Source organism: Lissotriton vulgaris, chromosome 8, assembly GCF_964263255.1.
Source record: "Lissotriton vulgaris chromosome 8, aLisVul1.2, whole genome shotgun sequence".
Taxonomy (NCBI): Eukaryota; Metazoa; Chordata; class Amphibia; order Caudata; family Salamandridae; genus Lissotriton; species Lissotriton vulgaris.
In genome coordinates this window covers 814967559-814992358 of record NC_141696.1, presented here as the reverse complement: position 1 = coordinate 814992358, position 24800 = coordinate 814967559, and the positions used below count along the sequence as shown (strand labels likewise).

General features: G+C 46.2%; 1 protein-coding gene across 6 annotated transcripts in view; it reads right to left on the bottom strand.

Annotated features, from left to right (window-relative positions):
• Positions 1 to 24719, bottom strand: part of DCUN1D2 (defective in cullin neddylation 1 domain containing 2) — a 230305-nt gene extending 205586 nt beyond the window's left edge. For 2 of the 6 annotated variants that reach the window (XM_086934698.1, XM_086934697.1), the window contains exons 1-2: positions 24073 to 24236; positions 8802 to 9018 (exon numbers count right to left, since the gene is read on the bottom strand). In XM_086934698.1, the coding sequence (XP_086790824.1) occupies positions 8802 to 9018; positions 24073 to 24210 (355 nt within the window). In that variant the 5' untranslated portion in view covers positions 24211 to 24236. Of the gene's footprint in view, positions 1 to 8801; positions 9222 to 23260; positions 23354 to 24072; positions 24237 to 24620 lie in introns of those variants that run through there. The other 4 variants (XM_086934700.1, XM_086934703.1, XM_086934701.1 and 1 more) reach the window with 4 other exon arrangements.
• Positions 24720 to 24800: the final 81 nt, after the last annotated feature.

Genomic DNA, 24800 nt, shown 5'->3' with positions numbered 1-24800 from the left:
TCATAACACAACCCACCTGTTCAAGGTGCAGGGATACAACAAACAACAAGACACCTTGCATGCAATTACCCAGCTGACAAGTGGCAACTGGTCCTGAATTGGATTTTGCAGTTTCCCTCTGCCTGAAAACCTGTGAGTCTTTATGTGCCTCCACTGAGGCCATGAGAGCCTTTAGGAATCTACTCCTCTAAAGATTGGGACTTAAAGGACAAAAGTCAGAAGGTAAAATCTTTGACCTGGACAGACATGGTTGATGAATCAGACCCATGCTCCATCGTGGGTAGCTTCAAACTGCATACAGGTCCTCAATCTAGTGCAACCATTGATTATTATTAGCACCTTGAGCTTTTTGAAGCTATTTCTATTTAAACTGTTTCAGAATACTCTATCTGCATTTTGAGGTTTAGGAATGTCACTAAGAACATTTATTTATTCTTCAATTTTTACCCTCCAGCCCTTGTTTGCTTGGTGCATTATTTTTTTTAAAGAATTTTTTATTGTTTCCAAAACTTCAACCCCCCATCGTTCAGTTATCTCTTGTATGACTATTACGCAGGTGGGCCGCCAATCGTGATATATACCATACAACAACATCCATGCACATCAGCTTTGGCCTACTAAACTCAGCCCCCCTCCCTCTCTACCCCCACCCCCCCTGTCAGTGTGCCCTAGCCTAACCCCCCCAGAATAGGTCTACTAAACAGTCCCATCTCCGGCCTATACAACAGGAACAAGGACAAAAGGGAAGGAAGAGACATAAGGGTCTGTTGTCTAAGTGTGCTCTTCTGGTGTCTCTGCCCTGGCTCGCTAGTGCTCCCAACCTTGAATGTGCGGATTTGTCCCCTCCCACGCTGTTATCCGGAACTCCATCCCCATCCTCTCTCTTCATTATTATTCTCCTCTCGTCCCTCATCTTGACCTGGCTCTGCATCCTCCTCACCCTCCTCTTCCTCCCTGGTAGAGATTTGGAGTTCTGTTACCAAAACCCCCACGCCCTTGCTGCCTCCAATGCCTTTTCGTTAGCAGTACGCCTAGCTAGTTGAAGACGAAGTGTCCCCTTGCTACTCGCCCAATTTAGAAAGCTTGCTCTCCACCTCTGAAAATTAGGTCCTACTCTCGATTTCCAATGCATGATAAACTCCCTCTTCGCCAGTATCCACCCCAATTCACAAAACTTGCTGGAGACTTTAGTGCTGGGGGTGTGCGGGAACCAAAGCAAGAGACAAGCCCCCATCTCTGCTTTTATCGCGCGCCCAGTCACCTGATTCAAGCACGCCTCCACCTTGCCCCAATAGGATCCCAACCCTATGCAAGACCAAAACATATGTCCAAAGTCCGCCCTGTCCGTGTTGCACCGAGGACACAGCGACTGAGACCCCCAGAAAACTGTAGAATTTTAACCAGGGTCAAATAGGCCCTGTGTAATGTAAAGAATTTAACCAATTGGAACCTGGCATTGCGTGTGCCCTTCCAGGCCCTTCTCAACAACTGTGGCCATGTCGTCTCAGGTATGGGCTTGCCTATATCCGTCTCCCACTTGCCTTTTAGGGAGTCTAGGGGTTGGAGCTGCTCGGTCGATAGTCGCCTATACAGACACGAATTCGCTTTGAACGTGACAGCCGCCATGGGGATATACTGGCAGCCCAGCGAGGTCGGGGGTTCCAGTAGTCCCATCTTCCATTGCCTCCGAATTCCCGTCACCAGAGCTGCATGCAACAGATAGTCTCCTCGTGACAGGTCAAAAGCGCTCTGCAGGTCATGGAAAGATAAGAGGGCCCAATCCCTATACAGGTCCCCCAACATTTGGACACCAAGCTCCTCCCAGCCAGTCAGCGCCGACCAATCCCCTCCATGTGGGAGGGCAGTGCACATGCCCAGCGGGATCTCCGGGGCATAGGGGCAAGAAAGCCCTGCTCGTTTCTGGCACCGGTACCAACATGATCGGAGAGTGCGCTCCTCTAGGGTAAGCTGGTCGAGACTAATTTTCTGTTGGAGGACTGTGAACGATAACACATGGCGAGGAATTACCCTGCTCTGTGGTCCATCCGGGCCTCTAAACTCCCGAGCTACCGCCTGTGTGAGCCACTGCAGTTGAGCCGCCAGATAATACCATTCAAAGTCGGGGACCGCTAATCCCTCTTCCGCCCTCGGTCGCATCAGGGTAGACAGTGCGACCCGCCGTCTGCCCGAGCCCCAAATGAACCCTATAGTCAGGGCCCGAAGCATCCCTGGTAGTGGGTGGTAGTCTACCCAGCTCCCACGCCTCTCTGTACACTGACTGCAAGTGCGGTGCAAGGAGATCCACATACCTTGCGAAAAACTCCACCGGTAGGCCATCCGCGCCCTGTGTCTTCCGCCTGGCCATATGCTTTATCGCAGTACGGATCTCTCCTAGTGAGATGTCCTCGCCCAGCGTAGTCCCCTGCTCAGGGTCTAACCGCGGGAGTCGCGCTGCCGCTAGGAAGTCCTCAACACCATCCGGCAGTTCCCGCATCGCGCTCCGATAAAGCGACGTGTAATAGGCCAGAAACTGATCATTAATCTCTTTCTGTGAATAAACTAGTTCCCCCGTCACCGCTGTGAGCGACACAATCGGGGAGCCCGTGGCTGCCGGGTTGGCCAGCCCGGCCAATAGCGTCCCCACCCTATCCCTTTTCGCGTGGGCTCGCACCATATATTCTTTATAGTCAAAACAGCGTAGCCGTTCAACTTGAGTAGCCACTCGTTCTCGCACCTCCATAACTGCCTCCTGACCTGCCGCGCTCGCATGGCTATCCTTCTCTGCCTGCCGTAGGCGGTCTTCCTCTTGCTCTATCTCGCACAACAACGTTTTGCGAGTTCCCGTAGTGGTGGAGATACACACTCCCCTTACCACATCTTTAAAAGCGTCCCACTCTTAGGCTCTACTCGATGCCGTCCTTGAGATCTCTAAAAAGTAATGTTCAATACCCTCTCTGATCTCTGCGCTGAAAACAGGGTCCTCTAGTGTCATCGGGTTCAAGCGCCACGTGGGAATCGCCTGACGCTGCCTAAACCACTGTACCATTATCATGCAATGGTTGTGACCAGATATTGGCCTCGCCAAGTACTCACTATGCCGGATCAGTTCCTGAGCTCCTGGGGAGCACAGAATACCGTCAAGTCGTACGTGTAAGTCATGTGGTACTGAATAGAACGAGTAGTCCCTATCCATGGGATGGTGTGTCCGCCAGGCATCAACTAACCCCCAGGTATTTTGCCACTCTCGCCTCACCTTCGCTAACCTATGTACCGCAGACTGGGCCAACGGGGGATGGGAACGGTCCAGATCTACATCTGTGATGGAATTAAAATCACCTCCCAGGAATACCGTGCCTGTTAAGAATGACGCTAGCTTCCCAGATAGACGTGAGAAGAACGCAGCCTGATCTACATTCGAGCGTACACACTGCAAAATGTAACATCTCTACCATACAACCGCCCCAGAACTGCAGTAAATCTCCCCTCCGGGTCTATCACCTTGGTCAGAGGCTGGAAGGGAACGCCGGATCGCACCCAAATCAGAGTCCCCCTGGCAAATGCTGAATAAGTGGTGTAAAACAGTTGGCCCCTCCATCTTCGCTGCAGTGCCCGCCCCTCAGCCTGATCAATGTGTGTTTCCTGTAGCAGGGCCACCTAAATCGCCCTGCGGACTAAATACACATGCACCTTGTAACACTTCCTCATAGAGTTCAACTCTCGCTAATTCCAGGTAATACACTTCAATTCGGTTCGCCATGACGGACCATACAACAGAGCAAAATCCCATTCACCCTAAAGGGCACACTGACAAACCCCTTGAATCCACAACATACCCAACAAACCCTCATCCCTCCCCTCCCCAGAACTGGCGCTAAACCATAGTTACCCATCAAAACCCACTCCCAACTAAAGGGAGTACTCTGGTGGCTACCAGAGTCTCACAACTAATGTGAGGTAGAGGGGGTGACTCTACACCGCCAAGCAGAACAGCGATCCCACTGCATTTCCAACTACGCTCAGCCTCCAAAATGGAATCCCCCTAGCAGTGCCCTATCCCGAAGGAACCCCCCTCCAAGCAATCGCCGCTCCCCCCCCCCTCCCCCCCGGACCCCGGAACCAGTAGAGTTGGCCCCCCGGCATCTGCCCTCGAGCTACAGCCGCGCGCCCCACCACCTCAATACACCACCACGAGTCCACCCTCTTACTGTACACAAACCAGGGCTGGGAATAATCATTCGTCCAGTAAGCCATCAGCAGTCCGCGGGGTGACATGAGGCCCGGCCTGGGAGCCCCCGCCGGAGCCCTTCGACAACTCCTCCTTGGAGCCTCGCTGAGAGCTCGAGTCTGTCTGCGGGGCAGAAGCCGTCTCCCCGGATATTGCGGAGACCGCTTGAAGGGCCGCCTGTCTTTCCAATTCCGTCTGAGAAGTTGACGGCGTCTGGCCCTTTGCTGCATGTTTTCTAGTTCGTCAGCTCCTGCGGGGCTTTGCCGTCATCTCCTTCCCCTGAAAGCCATCAGCTCCAGCCTGGTACTCTTACAGATAATGCCACGCATCATCCAGTGCATCAAAAAAGGACGTTTTCCCGTCAACCATCCCTTTCAGACGAGCCGGGAACAGAAGAGAGTATTGTATGCCCTCCTCACAGAGTGCCTTCTTGACTGCTAGAAAGGAAAAGTGGCTGCGTTGAACCTCATAGGAGTAGTCAGGGTAAATGGAAACAGATGCATTGTCCACCCGGTAGGGGCCCGACATCCGGGCCTTCTGTAGTATAGCGTCACGGTCCTTAAAGTGCAACAGGCGTGCCACCACAGGCCGAGGGGGCCGACCAAGAACCGGCGGGCCGGCACGCGATTAGCCCTTTCCAACGTGTAGAATTGCGATAAGCCCTCGGGGGCGACCACATCACGCAGCCAGGTCTCCAAATACGAAACGATGCAGTCCCCCTTAACTTTTTCGGGCAGCCCCATCACTTGTATGTTGTTGCGCCGATTGCACCCTTCTGCGTCCTCTGCCTTTTTCTCCAGCTGCTGCACCCTCCGTAATAAGTCTCAAATCGTTGCATCTGCTGCCTTTTGAGCCGGCTCCAGCACTTCCAGGGAGAGCTCCGTGTTTTTGACGCGATCCGCAAACTTCCCATTGTCTGCCCTCAGTAACCCAGACTTGTCGACACTTGCGCTATGTCATGGCGCAACGCCTCTTTCGTGTCCGAAATGGCCTCCAATATTTGGTCCATCTGCTGCTGTTGTAACCCCAACGCTGGAGCCCCAGTTGAGCCCTGGTCGTGGCTCTCAGCGGGGGCCCCCGCAGCGTCAAGGGGCGGCGCCCCGGGCTTCGGGCCCAGTTTCCCCATATTTGAGACCCCAGTACCCAGCAAAGATGACCGTCAACCAGGATTCAGTGGTAAATGTCTCCGGGAGCCCAACAGTAGGTATAGGCTGCCCACCGCCGCCACTCAACGCCGACCGGGCCCAGACAGCCCCAGGCACCCCACTGTCCGTTGGTCGTGAGCAGGCTCCCCAAAACGCCAGGCGCCACGGTTCCGAGAACCTGCACCACAGATGGGGCTCCCAGCACTTCCAGAAGTGGGGCTTCCCCGGCTGGGCTGCCTCCCTCTTGGTTTGGCGTGTCAATAACCCGGCCAAATCAGTCACAGGCGCCGCTGGTCTGCGATCTCAGCCCCCCCCTCTGAAGTGCGGCAAATGACTTCCCTGGGTGGTACGACTCTGCCGCCCAGCGTCGCAGTCTTCCTCTGTTCTGAACGCTAAGGCCCGCCCTCCGGCTCGCTGTTCCTCCGGCGCACCCCCACTAGGCCCCATGCATCACCGTTCCCCTCAAGGCTGTCCCATCAGCGTCGGCAGATCTTGGCCATGACGGCCCAATGGAGTGAACAGTCCTACACTCTCGCCAACCAGCCCCGGGGTATTGGCACCTCCACCTCTCACGGTGCCTCCGCTCAATAAGCACTCCGTGTCACGGAAGGCTCCCATGCCGGACGGGGGTGGGGGGAGACTCCAGCAATGTGTCATAGCGCTAGTCCGTTAGCTGCCGCTTCACCTCAGGTCGCGTCCAGCACAGGGGCCACCTCCGGTCACAGACACCCAACGAGGCAGAGTTCCCGCCCTCGGGCGGCCGTCACAGCAGGTATGGTCCGCCCTTCAGGGGTGGGGATGCCGCTCCCAAGCCAGCCAGTCCACCCTCACCAAGGCTGTAGCCGCTCCGGCAGCTTAACAGTCATTCGCGGTGGGCTCCGTACCCCTCCACAAGCTCCTCGATGCGCCACAGTCCATCAGCCAGGGTCCTCGTTCTCCCCTGAGGCAGCAACACCAACCGGCATATAGTTCGCCGTATCTCCGCCCCAGCTCTGAGCTCCGTCGCGGCCGCCCCGCTCCTCCCCTGCGGTGGCCTCCAATCCACTCGAGGCCGAGGATGAGGGTCACGACGTAGGCCCCGCCAAGATGGCCAAACCTTCCCTCAAGGGCCGGTGCGAATCGTCGGGTCGGCGGTGTCACCAAGCCACTTCCCGACCTCCGGATGACTCGCGGGGCACTCCTCAGCCCTAGGGAACCCCCTCAAGCCACGGACACCACCAGGGAAGCAATAATGTCAGGATAATTATCGAGGCAAGCGCAGAGCTCTTAGCTCATGCGTCCATGACCGATGGTGTCCAAGCCACGCCTCTTTTTGTTTGGTGCATTATGATGCAAAGATCATGTTTTTTCACATTTTCTAATTACTTTGGAGAATCAAAAAAACAAGAAAGCACACTGTGACTATATGCCCACCTTTATCATTATTCCCCCTTTTGAATTTAAAACTATGTCATTGTAAACGTTTATCGGAGCCAACAACTCCAGACCATGGGCACTTTGTATAGGTTCAATGGAGAGTCCTCAAGGCTGTCTCTGTCCCCCTAGATATTTAGTGTCTCCTACACACCTGACGCAATCAAAGGCAACAGATGCAGGAGACCACACTAGCACACAAAAACCTAAAAAGTTAGAAGTGCAATGGCCCGTTATCCAACATTGTGAAGAGTAGTTGTCTGCTGATAGAAAAACGGTCTAGATCGTAGGACTGTCTGATAAGAGTGTGGGTGTACGTAGCAGAGAGTCTCTTAAGTGAGTTTAATTTTAAATCAAAGAGGGCTCATGTTCCAGTGAATTACCCCTTGTTGGTTGAACCCTGCAATAAAATGTACTTAAAAGGTACTCAATTGGCAGCTTAGAATATCGAATTGGAACCTGCAGGACACCTACCTTTAAACAAAATCAAAAACTTATGGACAAAATACAAAAATCTAAAACTTGGGGACAAAATACAACAACCATTTGCAATGCAATAAGTCTCACATTACTGAAAGTTTGAGCTATTGGTGTTGCAAATGAAGTTTCTTTGATATTTATTTTTTGCCAACAAATATCCCAGCAGTAGCATAAGTAATAAAAGAAAATTCTTGAAGAAAGGAAAGGGTGAAGTACTATAGGCGGTTACCAGGTGTCCATGTGGAGGACCCCTTATTAGCCATAGAAGGTGCTGCACGCACCCTCAATGCAATTATAAAGAGAAAGATTTAAGTTAAGCATATGTTTCCATTTGATTTTATTGGAAATTAGATTTTTGCTAGCTTGCGTTTAAAAAATGCACTATTAAAATAAACAAAAATGGTGCATTTTTAAAATGCAAGCTAACAAAAATCTTGCTGACAAAAACAAATGGAAACATATGCAGAGCTGCAATGGTACGTTTCCTCTAGTGGGTGCCTCGCAGACCAAAACATTCTCAGATTGTTGAACCTGGACGTCTCCTACTCATCCCTCCAAGTCTATTCAATCAATGAACATGAATTGCTTTGTACTATTTTTTAATCATCAATCTATTGTTTTTCCATCTCCAGATTCACAAAGTGCAACGAGTGAAGTTGGTATCAAAATATCTTTGTATTTTATATATGAATGAGTAGGAGACCTCCAGGTTTATAAATCTGAGAATTTAGGGTCCTAGAGGCACCCACTAGAAAAAACGCATACTTGATTCCAGCCTCTTAAGCCCAAAACAGAATCACTCCCCCTATTCTTAAACTTATATGAGCTGCAATTGTACATCATTTACATCAATGGATGCTCTAGCCAAAGACTTCACAAAAGGGCAAGTAAAAATATCCAATATCCTGATTTACTGATTTTAATTTTTACCTTTCGTGCTCCTCTCAGAAGTGAGCTTTCACACTTTCACAACTGAACAAGAATTCAAAAAGAGCGTGTACACACTGTGCAATACTCTTCTAAAGACTTCAGGAAGTCAGAAGTATCTTTCCCATTTTTGATTATTCTACATAGAATTTTTGAAGAAAACAGAAGTTATCAGCAATATTAGTTTTAGGAAGGGCAACGCTCGTTCCAGAATGGCAAGGCACTTCTTATATACAAACACTAGGCAAATCTGATGCATGCAAATGTTTCTAACAAAAATTTAAGAATAGCAAACAAAAAATATGCATAGTGAAATACCATTCTGCTTCACCTGTCACAACTCCATTTAAGCTGACCAAGCTGAGTGGGATGTTCAATGCAAATCACTTATTTTACAATCTTATGTTCTTTGTTTTGAGAAGTTCCATTCATTTTGTTATGTAATATTCTTTATATAACAAGGTGCGATAAAACGATATGGTGTATCAGCAGCAATGCAATTTCAAGCTAATCCAGACATAACCACACACATTTACATTAAAAACTAAGCATGGCCAAATGTACTTAAGAGACATCATTCAAATTAGATAGTGTAAGAAAGGGGTTCTTACCTTTGTACCGGTTATACAAGTGTTCTAATTTCTTCCTGTCTACTGAGTTTTTCATGGATTCTTTGTAGTAAAAGTCTGGGTTCTGGAAGTAGTTGTCTGTTGCCAATTCTAGTTTCCACTCATTTTGCATTAAGCAGTAAATAGAAGTCCTTTCGCCAGCCTGGGTAAATGCCATAAACTGGCGGACCTTATCCTTCTGTGACGATTTAAGCTTATGCTTTGGGATGCAAAAGAAGCAGGAAAGCCAATGAAGCTAATCCAGAAGATGAGTTCCGCATTCTATCACTAATGCCTAGATTTTACAGGGAATTAGCTTTTCGGTGCCATAACACAGCTCACTTCAGCATTACAGGAAGACAAAGGCTTGTTCTTCTGCAGTTAAAAAGGCCACTTTTTCCGCAAAACTGAAATGACAGCAACCTATATGTACAATTATCTTACACTTTACCAAGCAGCAAACAAATAGGATAAAAAGATGAAGCAAAATACATTTAGGCACCTAGAAATGTAATCGCAAAAACAGAACACTTAGTACAGGTTACAGGGACAAGCTCCTAAGATTCATTTAAAAGCACAAGTAAGCTATTGCAGATCCCAAATATGGAACACACACTACTCAACAATGTACAAATATAAAACGTGTTTACAAGCACTAATGCATTTTTGTTGATTACGAAAAAAAAGTCTTACTGCCGAGCAGATCACGCTTTTTTTTATTGTAACTGAGTAAAGTATCATTAATAGGGGTTTAAGAATATCGTCAACGTAACAAGCATTTTGGATTTTTCATTCAATGCAGTGGAAATTATACTAAAATAAACCATAAAAGGCCGATAGCGACTGACTGAAAAAAAAACAAATTTGGCACGAAAGACATGAATACTGCAAGCAAACAGTGGATTAAACTTGGCAAAACAGGTGTACAATTCAAAACTTAAATATTTGAAAACCGTTTAAAAAATATATTGCGTTTGACCATATTTTCTTATAGTGACTAGATGAATGCACGAAAAAGCTGAGCTGCCTATTACACAAAATAAGTAGTATATTAACTTCATAGAACATTAATGAAACTATCATTTGAGAGAATTCTTCTTTTAAATTAGATTAATACATGCCTTGAACTTAAAGGGCATGTGTAAATCTGAAATGGACTGTAACTTGAATGTGATGATTCCATTGGAGACGTTGATAATCCAGAGAACAAAACAGAGATGTAAATGCTGGAGGAACCACATCACAACCACTGTGAATAATTTAGGGCAGTAATTTCTAGAATTGTTTAGCTCCTCTCACCTGCGCTTTCCATTCTCTCTGTATGTAGCATCTAGTTGCTACAGGACTATCAATGATTTTAGATCCATCATCAGACATTTGACGCCCACTTCGCTAGAAAGGTCCCTTATACACGTACAAAACCAACTTGAAATCTGCCTCACTCTCAGCCAATTTTGGATGTCCATCTACTTGAAAATGAAAACCACTAAGACCAAATTCATTCTTATCACCATCAGTGCCAATGGAGTCTGGATCCAAGGCTAAATCTACAAGATTATCTGTAGGGATTCAATGCCCACCTCACTGCAATTCAAAATGCCTTAGCCTCTCACTAATAGCGATAACATAACTCCTTCATGTCTTAGGGCCTCAAGTAGATAGAACTAGCCTGTCATCTTCTGTGAAAATCTAACAATACCCAACTAAGTCAACTTCGAACCACCATAAAAACGTTCACCACATCGAACCAGACCAATGTCAATGCCTGCCCACCATCATCATTATCCTCGGTACCCACCTGTCTCCAATGAAGAGACTGTCTTGAAAACCATTGGCTTACTCAAAGGTCTAATACTAGATCACTCTGGCAGAATGTCACTGGTTACACTTACAGACCTGTACCCTCTTTGGTACAATGTCTAAAGGTAGTTATTAAAAAAAATATTCCAACCTACCAGCTGTAAATACTCCTCACCTGAAGACACTAATGAAACATATGCAATTATGATATTGCCAGACAGGAAATTATGACGTGCAATAAGGAAACAAGCTTTCTTGTGGTTATAAACCAAGCCTGTACCATAGACTTGGCTTGGTCCTCTACGTCTTCATATCCGAAGGAAGCTGAAAAAGCATCTGTTTAATGAGAAGCTCACTCTCCGTTTGTAACGATCATTCCGTTCCTCTTGGTTTGGGACTCATCTGCAAAAGAACCACCTCCCACCTGCCCATGATTCTGAAACTTCCCCTTACCTGCAGATAGTAATGAGAGATATAGTAGTTTCGGTTGCACATATTTATGCTCACTAGGGACCAACTACAACCAAGTAAGTTCATCTGTGCCCCAAAAAATGCTAAACATTACAAACTGGTAGCCCACATCAGTTTTGCACACTTCTGCTGGGCAATCCACATCTTAGCAGAGTTTTCATTCTATAGACTTTTGCTAGTGATTTGCACCTTCTGACAACAAAACTATTTGTTCAGGACAGCTACTGGAAATTCAAAACACAAGCTAAGACATGCGGCATGACACTTGTGGTCAAAAGTCAAACGTCAAAAACACACTTCCTGATTCTCAAGTAAAGAGCCAAACAGTGCACTTGGGGACTATGTAAAGGTTGTCTCTGGAGAACACGTTGGTGTCTTCAGATTAGTTTCTGGATAAAGTAAAAATATTGGCAAACGTTCTGCTAGAATAACTTTCCATATACTAATGTTACTAACTTTTCTGAAAGCAACCTTTGTCAGTCTACATTTAAAAAAGCCAGAAAGCCCTTTTCTTTATTTTGATCTAGGTCAGTGAATTCAAAAACTACAGCAGAAAACAATCTACTGAGGGAGGGAGGGGCATTCTGGGAGGTCCAGGAGCAGAGTATATGCTACATAGAATTATTTTAAAAATTAACTGGCCTTAATTGAGAATACAGCCAATACTGAACATATAGAATTATAGATTGGAAACATCGAATTACAGGGATGTTTTTCATAGAGGAGTTCTGATTGACATCCAGAAGACAACAAGAGTGAAGCTCGTGTCTATGAGGACACTCAGAATCCCAAGGGTGAAAAACATTCTCTTAATTCAATTTTTACCCATTCATAATTTGTGGTCCCCAAAATCACTGCCCCTGCTTTCAGCTGCTACGCAGGGGGAGAGGAGTAATGGAGTGCCATATATAACATGGCCTCTGTTACGTATCCCTGTCCAAAAGGTAAAAGAAAACACTTACCAGTGATCCTTGGGCCAACCCCACCCCCCTTCCCCCGCCTTCCGTCTCCCTCCAGCAGCTGTGCTTTCTGCTTTTATTTAAAGTACACAACCATAGCTGCGCCGACAGGCTCTCAGAGCCCTGAATTCCTGCCCTGGTATGCCTCAATGATGTAGCCACAGTGGGTAATGTGTTTTGTTATCAACTGTTGCTACGTCATAGCAGTAAGTTATGACATATGGAAACTGAAACAAAATGTAGAGGCTCTCCAGGAGAGCCATACATAACAAACAACATACAAATGAAAAGTATTATATACGAGTGACTAGCGTGTCTAAGTCAGCAAAACGAACTTCTAATATTTGTGGGCAAGGGCCAGAGGTCTGCCAGCAATTGGATTGTCCATAATTTAATTATTATTAACCCTGTCAATGTGTAGCACCAATATTATTCTGCATTATTCCCAAATTGCTATCATGGAAAGTATTGGATGGAGTTCTGTTGCACCTAGCCAAGTATATAATAATAATCATAAAGTAAACGTATAAAATAAGGACTTACTAATCACCCAACTTAAGTCACTTCTAGTCAGTAATGCTCTAAATAAATTAAGTAGACATAAATAGAAAACTTTCTCTTCTACCACAGTGGGGAAAAATAATCATGTGGCAAGTCCGCAGGGAATCTGTGCAAGTGTGTGGCGCAGATGTGGTATGTATGAAAAAGGCCATGTTCTAACTAAACAATGTCGGACATTCGGACAGTCAGGATAAGGATTTACAGTTATGCCGCAAAGGTAGTGGTCATCAATTCCACTGCCTGTTAACACAGCTCATATACATTCTTCCTAGGAAGGACGATTACAAATTAAGGCCTCCGAGACAATGACTTTGGTTGCACAAGTTCGATAAAATAGTTGGATAATGATCTGGGGTTTGAGGAGCTGGGATTAAGAGACACTCCATAGTTTTCAAACCATTTTAAATACTCCAGTTGCTCATATCGGATTTTCTAAACTATCTTTCCATATTTGATTCGGTCTATTTCCATTTAGCAGTATCATACTATGAGCATACAATAGTTTACAGGCAGGGGAAATGATTAGCACAGAATCACTAAAAAAATATTCAAAATAAAGCTTCGAGGCACTTCTCTCATGTCAGACCACAAGAATTTTTTTTCCCTCATATAGTGACATTAGTTATGCAATTCGACCCCAGCCCAGCTCACCAAAAAAAAGATTTCTCAAAAGTTTTGCATCCGCAAGTGACAATTGATCTGTATGCCTTTATTCTTAACATGCACAGAGGATGAAAGGAGGACAGCGGGAAACACTATGACCTGTTGTTATCTCAAATGAAGAACAACTGCACCGTCTCTTTAGCTAATTTAGTACCTAAAGCTCCAGTAGGCAAAGTGGGAAAAAAAAACCTCACAGAGGACAGTGAGCAGAGAAAAAGCAGAGTCACAGGAAAAGCCAATAGATCTCACCTATGCGAGAGCTATTGGGTTTGGCAATGTGTTTCAGCCATGTTGTACATCAGTGTGGCTGCTGTTCAGCACGGCTAAAATTTAGTGACGTGGGGTAGACTGCAGGGGTGTGGTGTAGACTGGAGTGAAGTAGACTCGAGTGGGGTAGATTGGAGTGGGGTAAGTGCAGTGGATGGGAGGGGAGTAAAGTGGCATGGCGTACTGTAGTGTAGAGTGGTGTGTCGTACCGTGGCGTATCAGAGTGAAGGGGAGTAGTGTGGAGGCGTGTAGAGTGGAGAGACATGTCGTAGATTGGAGTGGTGTGGCGTGTTGTGAAGTGGCATGTCGTCGAGTGGATTGTCATAAAATGGAGAGGAGTGGAGTAGAGTGTTCTAGAGTGGATTTGTGTACAGTGGAGTGGCGTAGTGTGGAGTATGCATGGAGTGGTAGCACACTGCCATTGCAGAGAACACATTTTCAATTGAAATGACGATTACATTTGCACAGGGATACAGTTTTATTGCACACATAAGATAATGTGTGGAAATATTTATTTTTATTAATTTTTTACAGAGTTTTATATAGCGCAAACTTGGCTGGAATAGGGTATCAGAGTGCTTTACATAGCACCAGTAGTGTTACATGAGGACACATTCATTTTTGTTAGGAAGGGGAGATTAAGTGATTTGCCCAGAATCACAGGATGTTCAGCGCCATTGCCGAGACTCAAACCCAGGTCCGCACATTCGAGGTCGACCGCCCTAGTAGTTAGGCCAACTCCTCTTCCCAATATTACCTAGTGTATTGATGTGTTTGATCGTATTCAAATATTTGCTTCCACTACACTTCAGAATTACAGAAAATTTAGCTTTTTGTGCATTTTGTCAATTCTCATATATACTGAAATGTCAACACAGTTCATGTTGTGTGCTAGAAAAAAAGCCTTTCCTTTCACAGTAAAATTGTCGCAAATTCTCTCCTTTTGAAGTCCAAAAAAGAAAAGTAAACACCAAGCTGTTTCGGTAAACAGAGTGACATTTCACTGCTGTCTTTGAACACAAAGCAAATGTGACAAGATAAAAACAAGATTTAAAGGCCTGCTTATTGAAAGCGAGCACTCTGAGGAATACAGTAAACAGGCAGTACTCCGCGCATGGGGCAAACCCAAGCTGGACAGCCTAAATGAAATAAAGCCAGCAAATAGAAAGAAAGCAACTGAGTTACAAACCACAAAGTCAATGGTAAGCAATGGGTGGAATGCATTCCCAGGGAAGCTTTCAGAATGCCCACAAGAAGTCGAAGGCAAATCTAACAGCTGCACTGTCGAGTAGGCTTCAACCAAAAAAAAGGACTTGCAATGCAATCAGTTCTGCAGGCCTGTCCTGGTTAATGTTCCCATCAGCCTGAATCAATACAGTAATGCATAGCTGATATATACTCAGACTCCAATCAGAAGAATGCTTCTGGTGAATGCATTGAATACTGCTTGTCCCTAAAGGCAGTTTTAAAACCTAGAGGCACCAGCTCCTTTGTGATGTCATAGCACAAGGTAATGCAATAAATACTCCATCTTGGCATTATTATTTATTCATTCAATTATTTCAGAGTTTTTTGTTGCATTCTGCATGCAGCCTGGAAATTCAGGCTGGGCAGTCCCTTGTTGAGAGAACCAAGACTAATTTTCGTATTGTTGGATCCTCCTACAAGCTCAAACATATGGCTGCAAATGGCCCAAAGCAATTACCAGTGGCAGAGATTAACTCAAGGACTCACTCCATCTTTTTCTGAGCGACACACTTCAATTTTGCTACTTTCGAGCACTATGAGTTAAGTGGTAAATTCACAGAACATTGCAAAATGGGTAGGATACAATTTTTTAGAAAAAAGCTTTAAAGGAATACCATTACTATTCATTTAAACTCTTTAATGGAAATTTTCAAAATGAATGGCATTTACCTTTTCATAGAAACCATTCATAGAATGTCTTTTTTGGTTGAAATTAGCTTTGGAGTGTTTATTTTTTTAGTGTAAATGCAATGGTTGCAGGTTTTACTTTCAGAAACAGTTTTGTCAGAGAAATCTATTTTGGTGCTTAACTTCAGGGGACATTATTTCATATTTATATCTTTCACATTGTTAAACAATTAGTTCAGATGCTTTTAATTCATTGCCTCATTATCACCCATAAAAACCATCCATTGCTGGTCCCATCAATCCCTGCAATCGACAAAACCCTTCACCAATCCTTAACTATTCCATGAATACTAAAAGTTCTTTCTACGCCCAAAAAAATATACCATCCCTGAACCCTAAAATCACTCACTACCCCTAACTCCATCCATTCCTGAACCCTAAAAACCTCTTTCTACGCCTAAATTCAACCCATCTCATACCCCTTAAAATACCTCAGACCCAAACACCACCTATCCCTGAACTCTAAAAAACTCCTCACCGCCCTTAAACATCACCCATCCATGACCCATAAGATGGTGTGGCCTTACTTCTCGTAAACAAGGACTAGAAGTACAAAGTGCATGTTTACGCACCGCTTGCAGGTTTTCAAAATCCATAAATAAAAGGCATTGTCATGAAAAATGCCAATAGCTCTAACTCTTGCAAATGCAAGACCTATTGCATTGCAAATGCTTGTTCTACCATCTGCAGATAGAACCATTTCTTCTGGAACTGCTCTATTCACGAAGGCACTATCCCAGCAGGAGTGTGGGCCTGAGACAAAGGATGTCGAAAGGCAAACAGTTAAGTGCCATTTATTGTTAAGCACTGCGATGGGTCTAAGCAGGTACGGGGTAAAGTAAGGAGCATAGAAGCGATGGCCACACCGCTATACTTACTACACAGTCCCAGCAGTTGCAGGATGAATACTGTGGTGGGCCTGTGTGAGCAGCTGCTCTATTGCTGCACTGAGAGCTCAATGAAACTCGGTCCGGACTGGCCTCACTGACACTCGAGTAAGCTGCTGGTGCGCTTCGGGGTCCATTCAGCCGCGGTGAGCTTGCAAGGCAATCGGTCTTGCACTTGCTTGAGTTAGAGTAGGTAATGGTTGAATGGAGACCGGTCATTAGTAGTTCTGTCGGCGGTGGACAGGAGAGCAGTGGGCTGCGGTCACGGCATCGCAGTGACATCAAAGGAGTGCAACAGGTGTTGCGTGTTTTCAATGGAAATGTTTTTACTCATGCGGCAGATCGGACGGCACAGTGGGCGCCTCCGCTGAACAAGCATTTACAATGCAATGGTTTCGCCTTTGAAAAAGTTAGAGCTATTGGCATTGTAAATGACAAAATGTGTAATTTATGTGTTGGTTTTGAAAACAGATAAATAAATGGCATTGCCATTTACATTGCCATTAGCTTAATCTCTCACAAATGTGATACCTATTGTACCCTACGGACGAGCTCAGCAGACAGCAATTACTACCACACACACACTTACCCAGAGCCACCCACACACACACCCAGAGCCACACACACCCACCCAGAGCCGCACACACCCACCCAGAGCCGCACACACCCACCCAGAGCCGCACACACCCACCCAGAGCCGCACACACCCACCCAGAGCCGCACACACCCACCCAGAGCCGCACACACCCACCCAGAGCCACACACACCCACCCAGAGCAGCACACACCCACCCAGAGCAGCACACACCCACCCAGAGCAGCACACACAGCCAGGGGGCAGGGAAGCAAGCACAGCCAGGGGGCAGGGAAGCAAGCACAGCCAGGGGGCAGGGAAGCAAGCACAGCCAGGGGGCTAGGAAGCAAGCACAGCCAGGGGGCAGGGAAGCAAGCACAGCCAGGGGGCAGGGAAGCAAGCACAGCCAGGGGGCAGGGAAGCAAGCACAGCCAGGGGGCAGGAAAGCAAGCACAGCCAGGGGGCAGGAAAGCAAGCACAGCCAGGGGGCAGGAAAGCAAGCACAGCCAGGGGGCAGGGAAGCAAGCACAGCCAGGGGGCAGGGAAGCTAGCACAGCCAGGGGGCAGGGAAGCTAGCACAGCCAGGGGGCAGGGAAGCAAGCACAGCCATGTTTCCAGTGCTTGGCTATTCTGAACAAACCATTGGTATCCGGCCTGCCACTCAAACGAAAACAACTCCCAGAATACCTTAAATTGCTAAATGAAACCTCAGAAGTAGAAACATTATGTCCTGACTACACGAGAGAGGCTGCAATTGTAACTGCGAGGGACAAATACCACTGAACTGGGAAGAAGACGGCGTACAACTATAGTGGAGAAATAACAACCTTGTACACTACTGCATACCACTGTGCATTGGATCCAGGAACACAACAGGCCCAGGTTTGGACGCTACTTTAGAAATGCCAATGCACAGAAAGAACAACATTACCTAATGTACTTGTGTAATGTAGTTGGTGCTCATGTCAGATGATACACCACCATCTCTTGAAACTGCAGTACCTTAGACTGCAGTCTCCCAAATGCCAGGTTTGGGCTCTGTGTGAATTGCATGTGTATTTTACACCTATGCATCGCCACACATTTCCAGTGTTTTCTAATTACTCGGCAGCTGTATCATTTTAGTTTGAATCTTTGTGCAAAGGAACATAGAAGTCAGGAGCTGTTTTGGTTGTTTAGTTAAAATTTACCAAACTATCTATAAAACGGTGAACGGTATAGTGGGAAGGATGAAAGCCTAAAACATAGTCACACAGTGACGCAATAACTCTTTGTTAATTCATAGGCATTTCTGACCTATGTCTGCATAAATTATCCATGATGTAGATAAAAGTGTGTGGAATTTGCGGGTATAACCGGCCTGCATTTTTACTCCGGGAAAAACGTTGGTGTATAACTCATTGCCCCGACAACACCTGCGTGTGGTAGTAAGCAGTTTTAGGCTGCGCCTTATTTATCTCTGCAAAGCAAGTCACATCATGGGATACTAGGATGTTCATTTAAAGGCATGTGAAGGCAGTTGCATCACAACGGTACTTAATGTGAAAGCCCCATAAGGACGTGACAAACAAGACATGCATGCTCGCCTAAATGGGCGGACAGAAAGCAGATATGCACCTGCAAGAATTTCATATTCAGCACGCCACAAAAAGTAGGCTGTCAGAAAGGATCTACTTTTAATCAAAGAGTGATTAGCATGCATCTTACTTTGGTAAATACAAGCACAAAAATCTTATGTCAAGAGAGCAGTTGCAGCCATAACCTGGTCTGTGTGCCACCGACAGGCACAGGCCACTCTGGCACGACTGGTGCCACAACAGATGGCTCATGCACACACTGTTAATGGCACCGTGCCCGGCTCAACTTTAAGGGGTGGCCGGGGGATACAGGGGTCCAGGGTCACTGGGGCTTTGTGGCACTATGTGCACCCTAGGCCAGTAATATTAAATTCCTAGGACACCTTCTAAACACACGCTGGTACCCCCGACAACCCCCCCCTTCATAAACTCACCCGACACCTAGCCACCCTGCCTTACCCACATGCCTCGCACAAAATGGGACTCACATGTGTAACTACTTGCCACTCAGGAAGGAGCCCCTCCAAGGCCCACCACCTCTTACCCTCCCCCCTCAAGAAGCACATGGTACAACCCGGGGCTGGTCACTTACCATCGCGCGGGACGGCGACCCATGGCGGCTGCTGCTGGTCACCTGCGGAGTACGATTAGCAGAGAGCGTGAGGGGTCTGGGCGGTGCACACATGAGGCAGGGGAAGAAACCCCGACGAGGCCGGGCCTGCTCAGCTCAGCCGCCACCATTTCACTCACCTCGCAGAGCGGAAAGAGAGAGGTCCCGCGCAGGCGCACTGCATACAAGTCTGGGTCTGTCCCACTGGCATTCACTTCCGGCGTGGCGGACATGTTTGAAACATTGCAGTTAGAAACAAGTGAAGAGACGTGGGCGTGAATCAAACGGCCATCTTTCCACGGGCAACTTCTCCTATAATCAATGTAAAGCGTGACTCTGCACCTTAAAAACAGACTGCGGGAGTCTTTTACAACAGACACAGGAGCGGCGTCCGTCTTGGAACAGGAACCTTCCGTTTAAAGCAGGTCTGCCTGCAAATACTTTCCATGGACTATTACGTCTTTAACATTTACCATGTAAGGACATGGCTGTCTCACTTAGAAAGACGATCGGGAGTCACGAGGGGAGGGAGTGGGGGGGCGAACAGAGACACGGACAGCCAGAGGGGGGGACGGACAGCGGGATACAACTATGCGGGACCAGGACGATCGAACCAATGATGAAAAACAGCCATGAAAGAAAAAAAAAAAAAGTACACGCCCACAGTGGACACGTCTTCATGACGTTGCGGAGAGGGAAAGAATCGGCGGAACGCCCACCAATCGCCTCGGGAAACGACAGACAGTTCTCTCTTCCAATGGCTAGCCTCCATTTATGGAGCTAGCCAATGGAAGAGAGAGGCGGAACGAAGCCACACTGTTCTAACATTAGATTTCGCCTGCGTCGAAAAGCTGCGCAGTGCGCACCTTTCGACGAGAGGCGAAACCTAAAAAGCACTGCCATGAGTCGGAAGAAGCAGCGACCTCAGAGGGGTGGTGGGGGCAGACATGCCCTGTTGCAGGAGGGGTGAGTTGATGTGGGGACTAGCACGTGGAGATTAAAAAGGTTAAGTGACAGACCAAAGCTAAAAAAAAAAAAAAATGAAGCCTACGAAGGTTTCAGGGCAGGTGCATGAGCAGAGGCAAGGAAACTACTTAAAGAGTGCTGTTGAAGTTTGGGAAATGAAGTGTAGTATCACAAGTTACAGGGGAAGTCCACATGGGAGGAGACAAAAGGAGGGACTAAAAGCCTATCAACCAATCAAAAGAGGATATTTACAGAGGGCAAGAAGAGAAGCCAATTGAAAACATGGGTGGTGCTTAATGCCCATAGTCTAGGGAAAAAATTCCTTGCAGAGCAGCGCATGCACTGCCCAGGCTCGGCCTAAAAATGGCACATGCATGATACACAATGTAGAGACACATTAACCCTCTGTGCTACTTTGTGTCAAAGGCATGACTAGGCAAAACACTGAATTTCTGCAGCAAGTGTATTAATCACTAGAGGTATCTTACCATTATTATTATGCCCTAAGATTTACTGGGCACACAAAGCTCTCTGCAACGGGTGTCTTAACATCATAAGGTTTTTTTTAATGACTTTTGCACAGTGATAATCCAGCAAATTGCTAACGTTCCACAGCTCTTCCTGTGTTTATTTCAATGTATTGCCTATTTGTACTTTGGACAAAATAGAAATTACATCTTGTAGCACCCCCAGAGATACCAACATGTCTTGGCCATCAGGTGATAGGAATTCACCACTCCTGCAGAATATAAATCCACTTTACTACAGTCCACTGTATGCTATCCCACTGCACTGTATGCCGCTGCACTGTATGCCGCTGCACTGTATGCCACCCCGATATATGACATTCTATTGCACCCGTGTTCACTCTACGCCACTCCACTGTATGAGACTCCACTTTACGCCACTGCGCTATATGCCATTGCAGTATACGCCTCTCCACTATAGCTCATTCCACTTTACTCCAATCCACTATAACACAATATACTGTACCAGTCTTGTCACCTTACTCGCAACACTACATTAACTAGAACTCATCATTTATTCATGCACTAGCCATACCCTCAGATATTAAATACGTTATAGAAAGTAGAATCATTGAATTAAACACTTCGGACATCTGAAATGACGTTATTTGCCAGAACACAGAGCCTGGTACATTAATGTAGCGTGGTGAGTGAGGTGACAAGACTGAATGGAGGTGCACAAGTGATATTAATTTAAAGTTGGTGCATATGTATAAATATGAGTTGCAAGTGTGACTTATAGCAATGTGAAAGTGGTGCGTAAATGATAAATTAACTAGATAAGTATTTGTTTTGAATTTGTTACGGTTGTGTAGTTTAAGGTGTGTGATGCAAATAAGTGTGTAAGTGGTTCAGAAAACAAATTTAGGAGATAACGATAACTTTCGAATTTTTTAATGTTTGTGTGGTTTAAGTTGGGTTTCTTTACCAAAAATAAAATGTTCCTAACTATAACTTATGTTTAATCTTTGTTTTTTGTGTTAATATATACATACATATACACACATATATGCGCACACACATATATTTGTTTGATTGTAGCTGGACTCCTACTCATGAGGCCGGTCACCTCTTGGATGCGTTTTTTCCCAACGTAAAGGACCTACTCAGAGATCCTCCCATATTGCTACACTGGTCAGACCATTTAGCAGTACCACTAGGTATTAGGATCCTGGCTATTTATTCAATAGGTCTGACCAAACCAACAACTAAGGAGCCGATTACAATGACGGTGAGACCGCCACAGAAAGCCTGTCGGGGCAGATGCACTGCCAATTTGCATGTTTCCACCCGCCATATTAGAATGGCGGGCTGAATGATGGAGGCCAGAAAGCCAGACCGCCACCCATCCGACGGGCTCCTCGAGCCCACCGGTGTGGTGGAGGGCCTCACATTCCCTACAATGGTGGCAGTCCCTACCAGGCACCGCCGTAGGGATTACGATGTCCCTTTCTTCCTGCTTGTTTATGCACTTGTATGCAGCAAGCAGGTGAGCATCACATGCCTTGGCCAAGCTGCGTGGGTGGGGCCTATGATGGCTATAACCAGTGTCATGAATCAAAGAGTGATGACGGATGATGGATGACCTGTCATGTTGATCACACATGAATGTAACCAAAACATCTTCCTTCTGTCCATGTGCATTATGCTGCACATTTCCTTAACTAACATGTCCACACCAACAGGATATGATTTAACAAGTCCTACCAGAGTTAACCAGAGTCAACAAGCAACATCCCAAGTTGCCACCTCAGAAAGGGAACACTGTATGAGAAAAAAATGCTAGACCACTACATAATAGACAGCAGGCAAAGTAACCCATTCATGGGATTCAACAACTCCCAGTATCCCCCATTAGCAATGCATATTCTGATTTGCACAGACAGGCAGGTTGCATCACCCAGCTCCCTCGCACCCTTGTAGACATCTACGGGAAGAACCCATAAAGAAACAGAAAAAAATACGGATTGCACCAACAAGAACATAAATAACAAATTAATAAATTGTGACAAACACGAGTTTTATGAATACGGCTCTAGAGAAGAAACGTCAAAGTATGAACAGAAGAACGTGGACAGGAACGTAAAGGTACTGGCTAAGGTTAGAATATAAGACTACCCAAAAAAGAAGTTAAAAGAGGACGTCATGTCACCAGAATACCACTTTGCTTTTAAAATTCAGTCTCTAGTTATAGTCATAGTTTCGACTAACCAAAGTGTTTAGCTCCCACAACTCAGTGAGTTAATTTATAATAGTAAAGGAGTAGAAATGTTGTTTACCTGTGACATGGAGCCATCTGGTAATTGTAGGTATGGAATAACTCTTAACTGGGACAAACCGCCACGACACAATCAAAAGCGCGGAGAAGCTTTGGAAACTGTATATGCTGCGCTATGATAAAAAAAAGATATCACCACAATTCTGATCTATCCACATTCAGTCAGTTTAACTCCCCTGACTGGGCCAATGTCCAGAGATATGGATCGCGATGCATGACAACTGAACAATGCATAATTAAACTCAGCTTTAAGAATATTAACTAGTACAACAGGGCATATGTTTAATTTGAAATAAACAGCTCGCAAATTGGAGGGAATAATCCAACCGTTTCTCTACTCAGAGGGGAAGTCCTATATTAAAATAAGGTAAGTTAAATTCTCGCCTACCTCTTCCCACTATCTCCATTCCCTCGTGGCTACTCAAACGAAGGTGACGATCTCCCAGTGCCCATTTCGTCTCTGCTTCCCCAATAGCGAGATCTGATGAGAGTGAAAGCGAGTAGTCGGTACGGCTTAGGTCTGTGGGGGTCGGTCACTTCACGAGAAATGGAGATACTGTCCTCACAAAGCACGGAGCTAAATATCTCTGCTAACAAGACACACCCAAGACAACATTAATGCAAGACAAAAATACGTCAACCACACCTAAGTATGTCTTCTTAGTCACCGAGGGGGTGACATTAGACATGCACAAGCCCCCACCCAAGCTCTTGTGACAAACAGCTGACCGTAAAACTCTGCCCTGTTGATTTCTACATCAGGTGGGTGGGATTAGAAACTTCCAGCGGTCGATCGTAAATTCATTGAGTGTGTACATATACTGGGGAAGGGAATTGTTCACCCTGTCCTCTCTCTTTTTAAGGATCTACTTTCTCTTGAAGACATGGGTAGGAATCTGCAATGAGTGCAGTGGAGAGAAGGCTGTAGCAGCACAACCTGCCAAATTCCTAAAAAGGAAAAGGTACGAGGTTCAGCTCTGAAAATACCAACCTCCCTCGCCACCCTCCTCCCACAGTGACCTTCCCAGCCAGGAGGATTACAGGGGTCCCAGCCCATGACTCTGCTGTAACACAGACCCTATGACAGCCACCCTCCCCCATGGCCATGCGCCCAGAGGCGAGGCGGCAACAGTCAAAACCTTAGCACGGTTGCCTACATCCAGTGACAGCACCCGAAGATAGATAGATTTATTCACCTACCATTCTATCGCCCGCGATTCCCCAACTTGGCTGCGCTTGCGCTACCACTGCGCACGCGCAAGAAAACACCGGCCTCCAGGAAGAGAGTCTACACTCTCTGTAGAGGCGCTGCTGTCGCTGTCCGGCTCCAGCGTACATGGGTTACCACGCCTCCCAAACGCAAGGTGACGGGAGAAGCAAGGCATCGTTGAACTTGTCGTCTGTATCGTAATCAGTACTCTGAAATTTAGCAGCCATTTTGAAATTGCTAACATTCTTAGGTAATTGTGTGTTCCCCGCGATAGCGGAAATGGTGAGTTTTGTGTTTGCGATTAATAAAAATGTCCCATTTTTTTCTTAGATGTATAGTAAATTACTTTAGAGGAATGGTATGGCAAATGACAAACAATAAAAGTCTTGTACATTGCGAGCACGAGAGTTACAGAATTTGTTGGAAATCTAACCTACTCATAGATTTTACTTCATAAACGGGATTATAACTCTCTCGAGTTTCAATATTCATTAAGTAAACTGCGGGCTTCATCCTTTTCTTTGACAACACAGTTTACCTTTTCCACTGCCACCTCTTCAAGTTCTACTCTCCTTAATGACTTCTTTGTAAATGTTTCTCAACTAGCAAAGCTGTGCCTGACCAAAACATGGCCGCCGTTACTAATTTGGCCCCGCCCAAGTATAATCCAACCTCTCATTCCTATTGGCTTGAGCAGGCCGTACGTCAGGTCAGAACC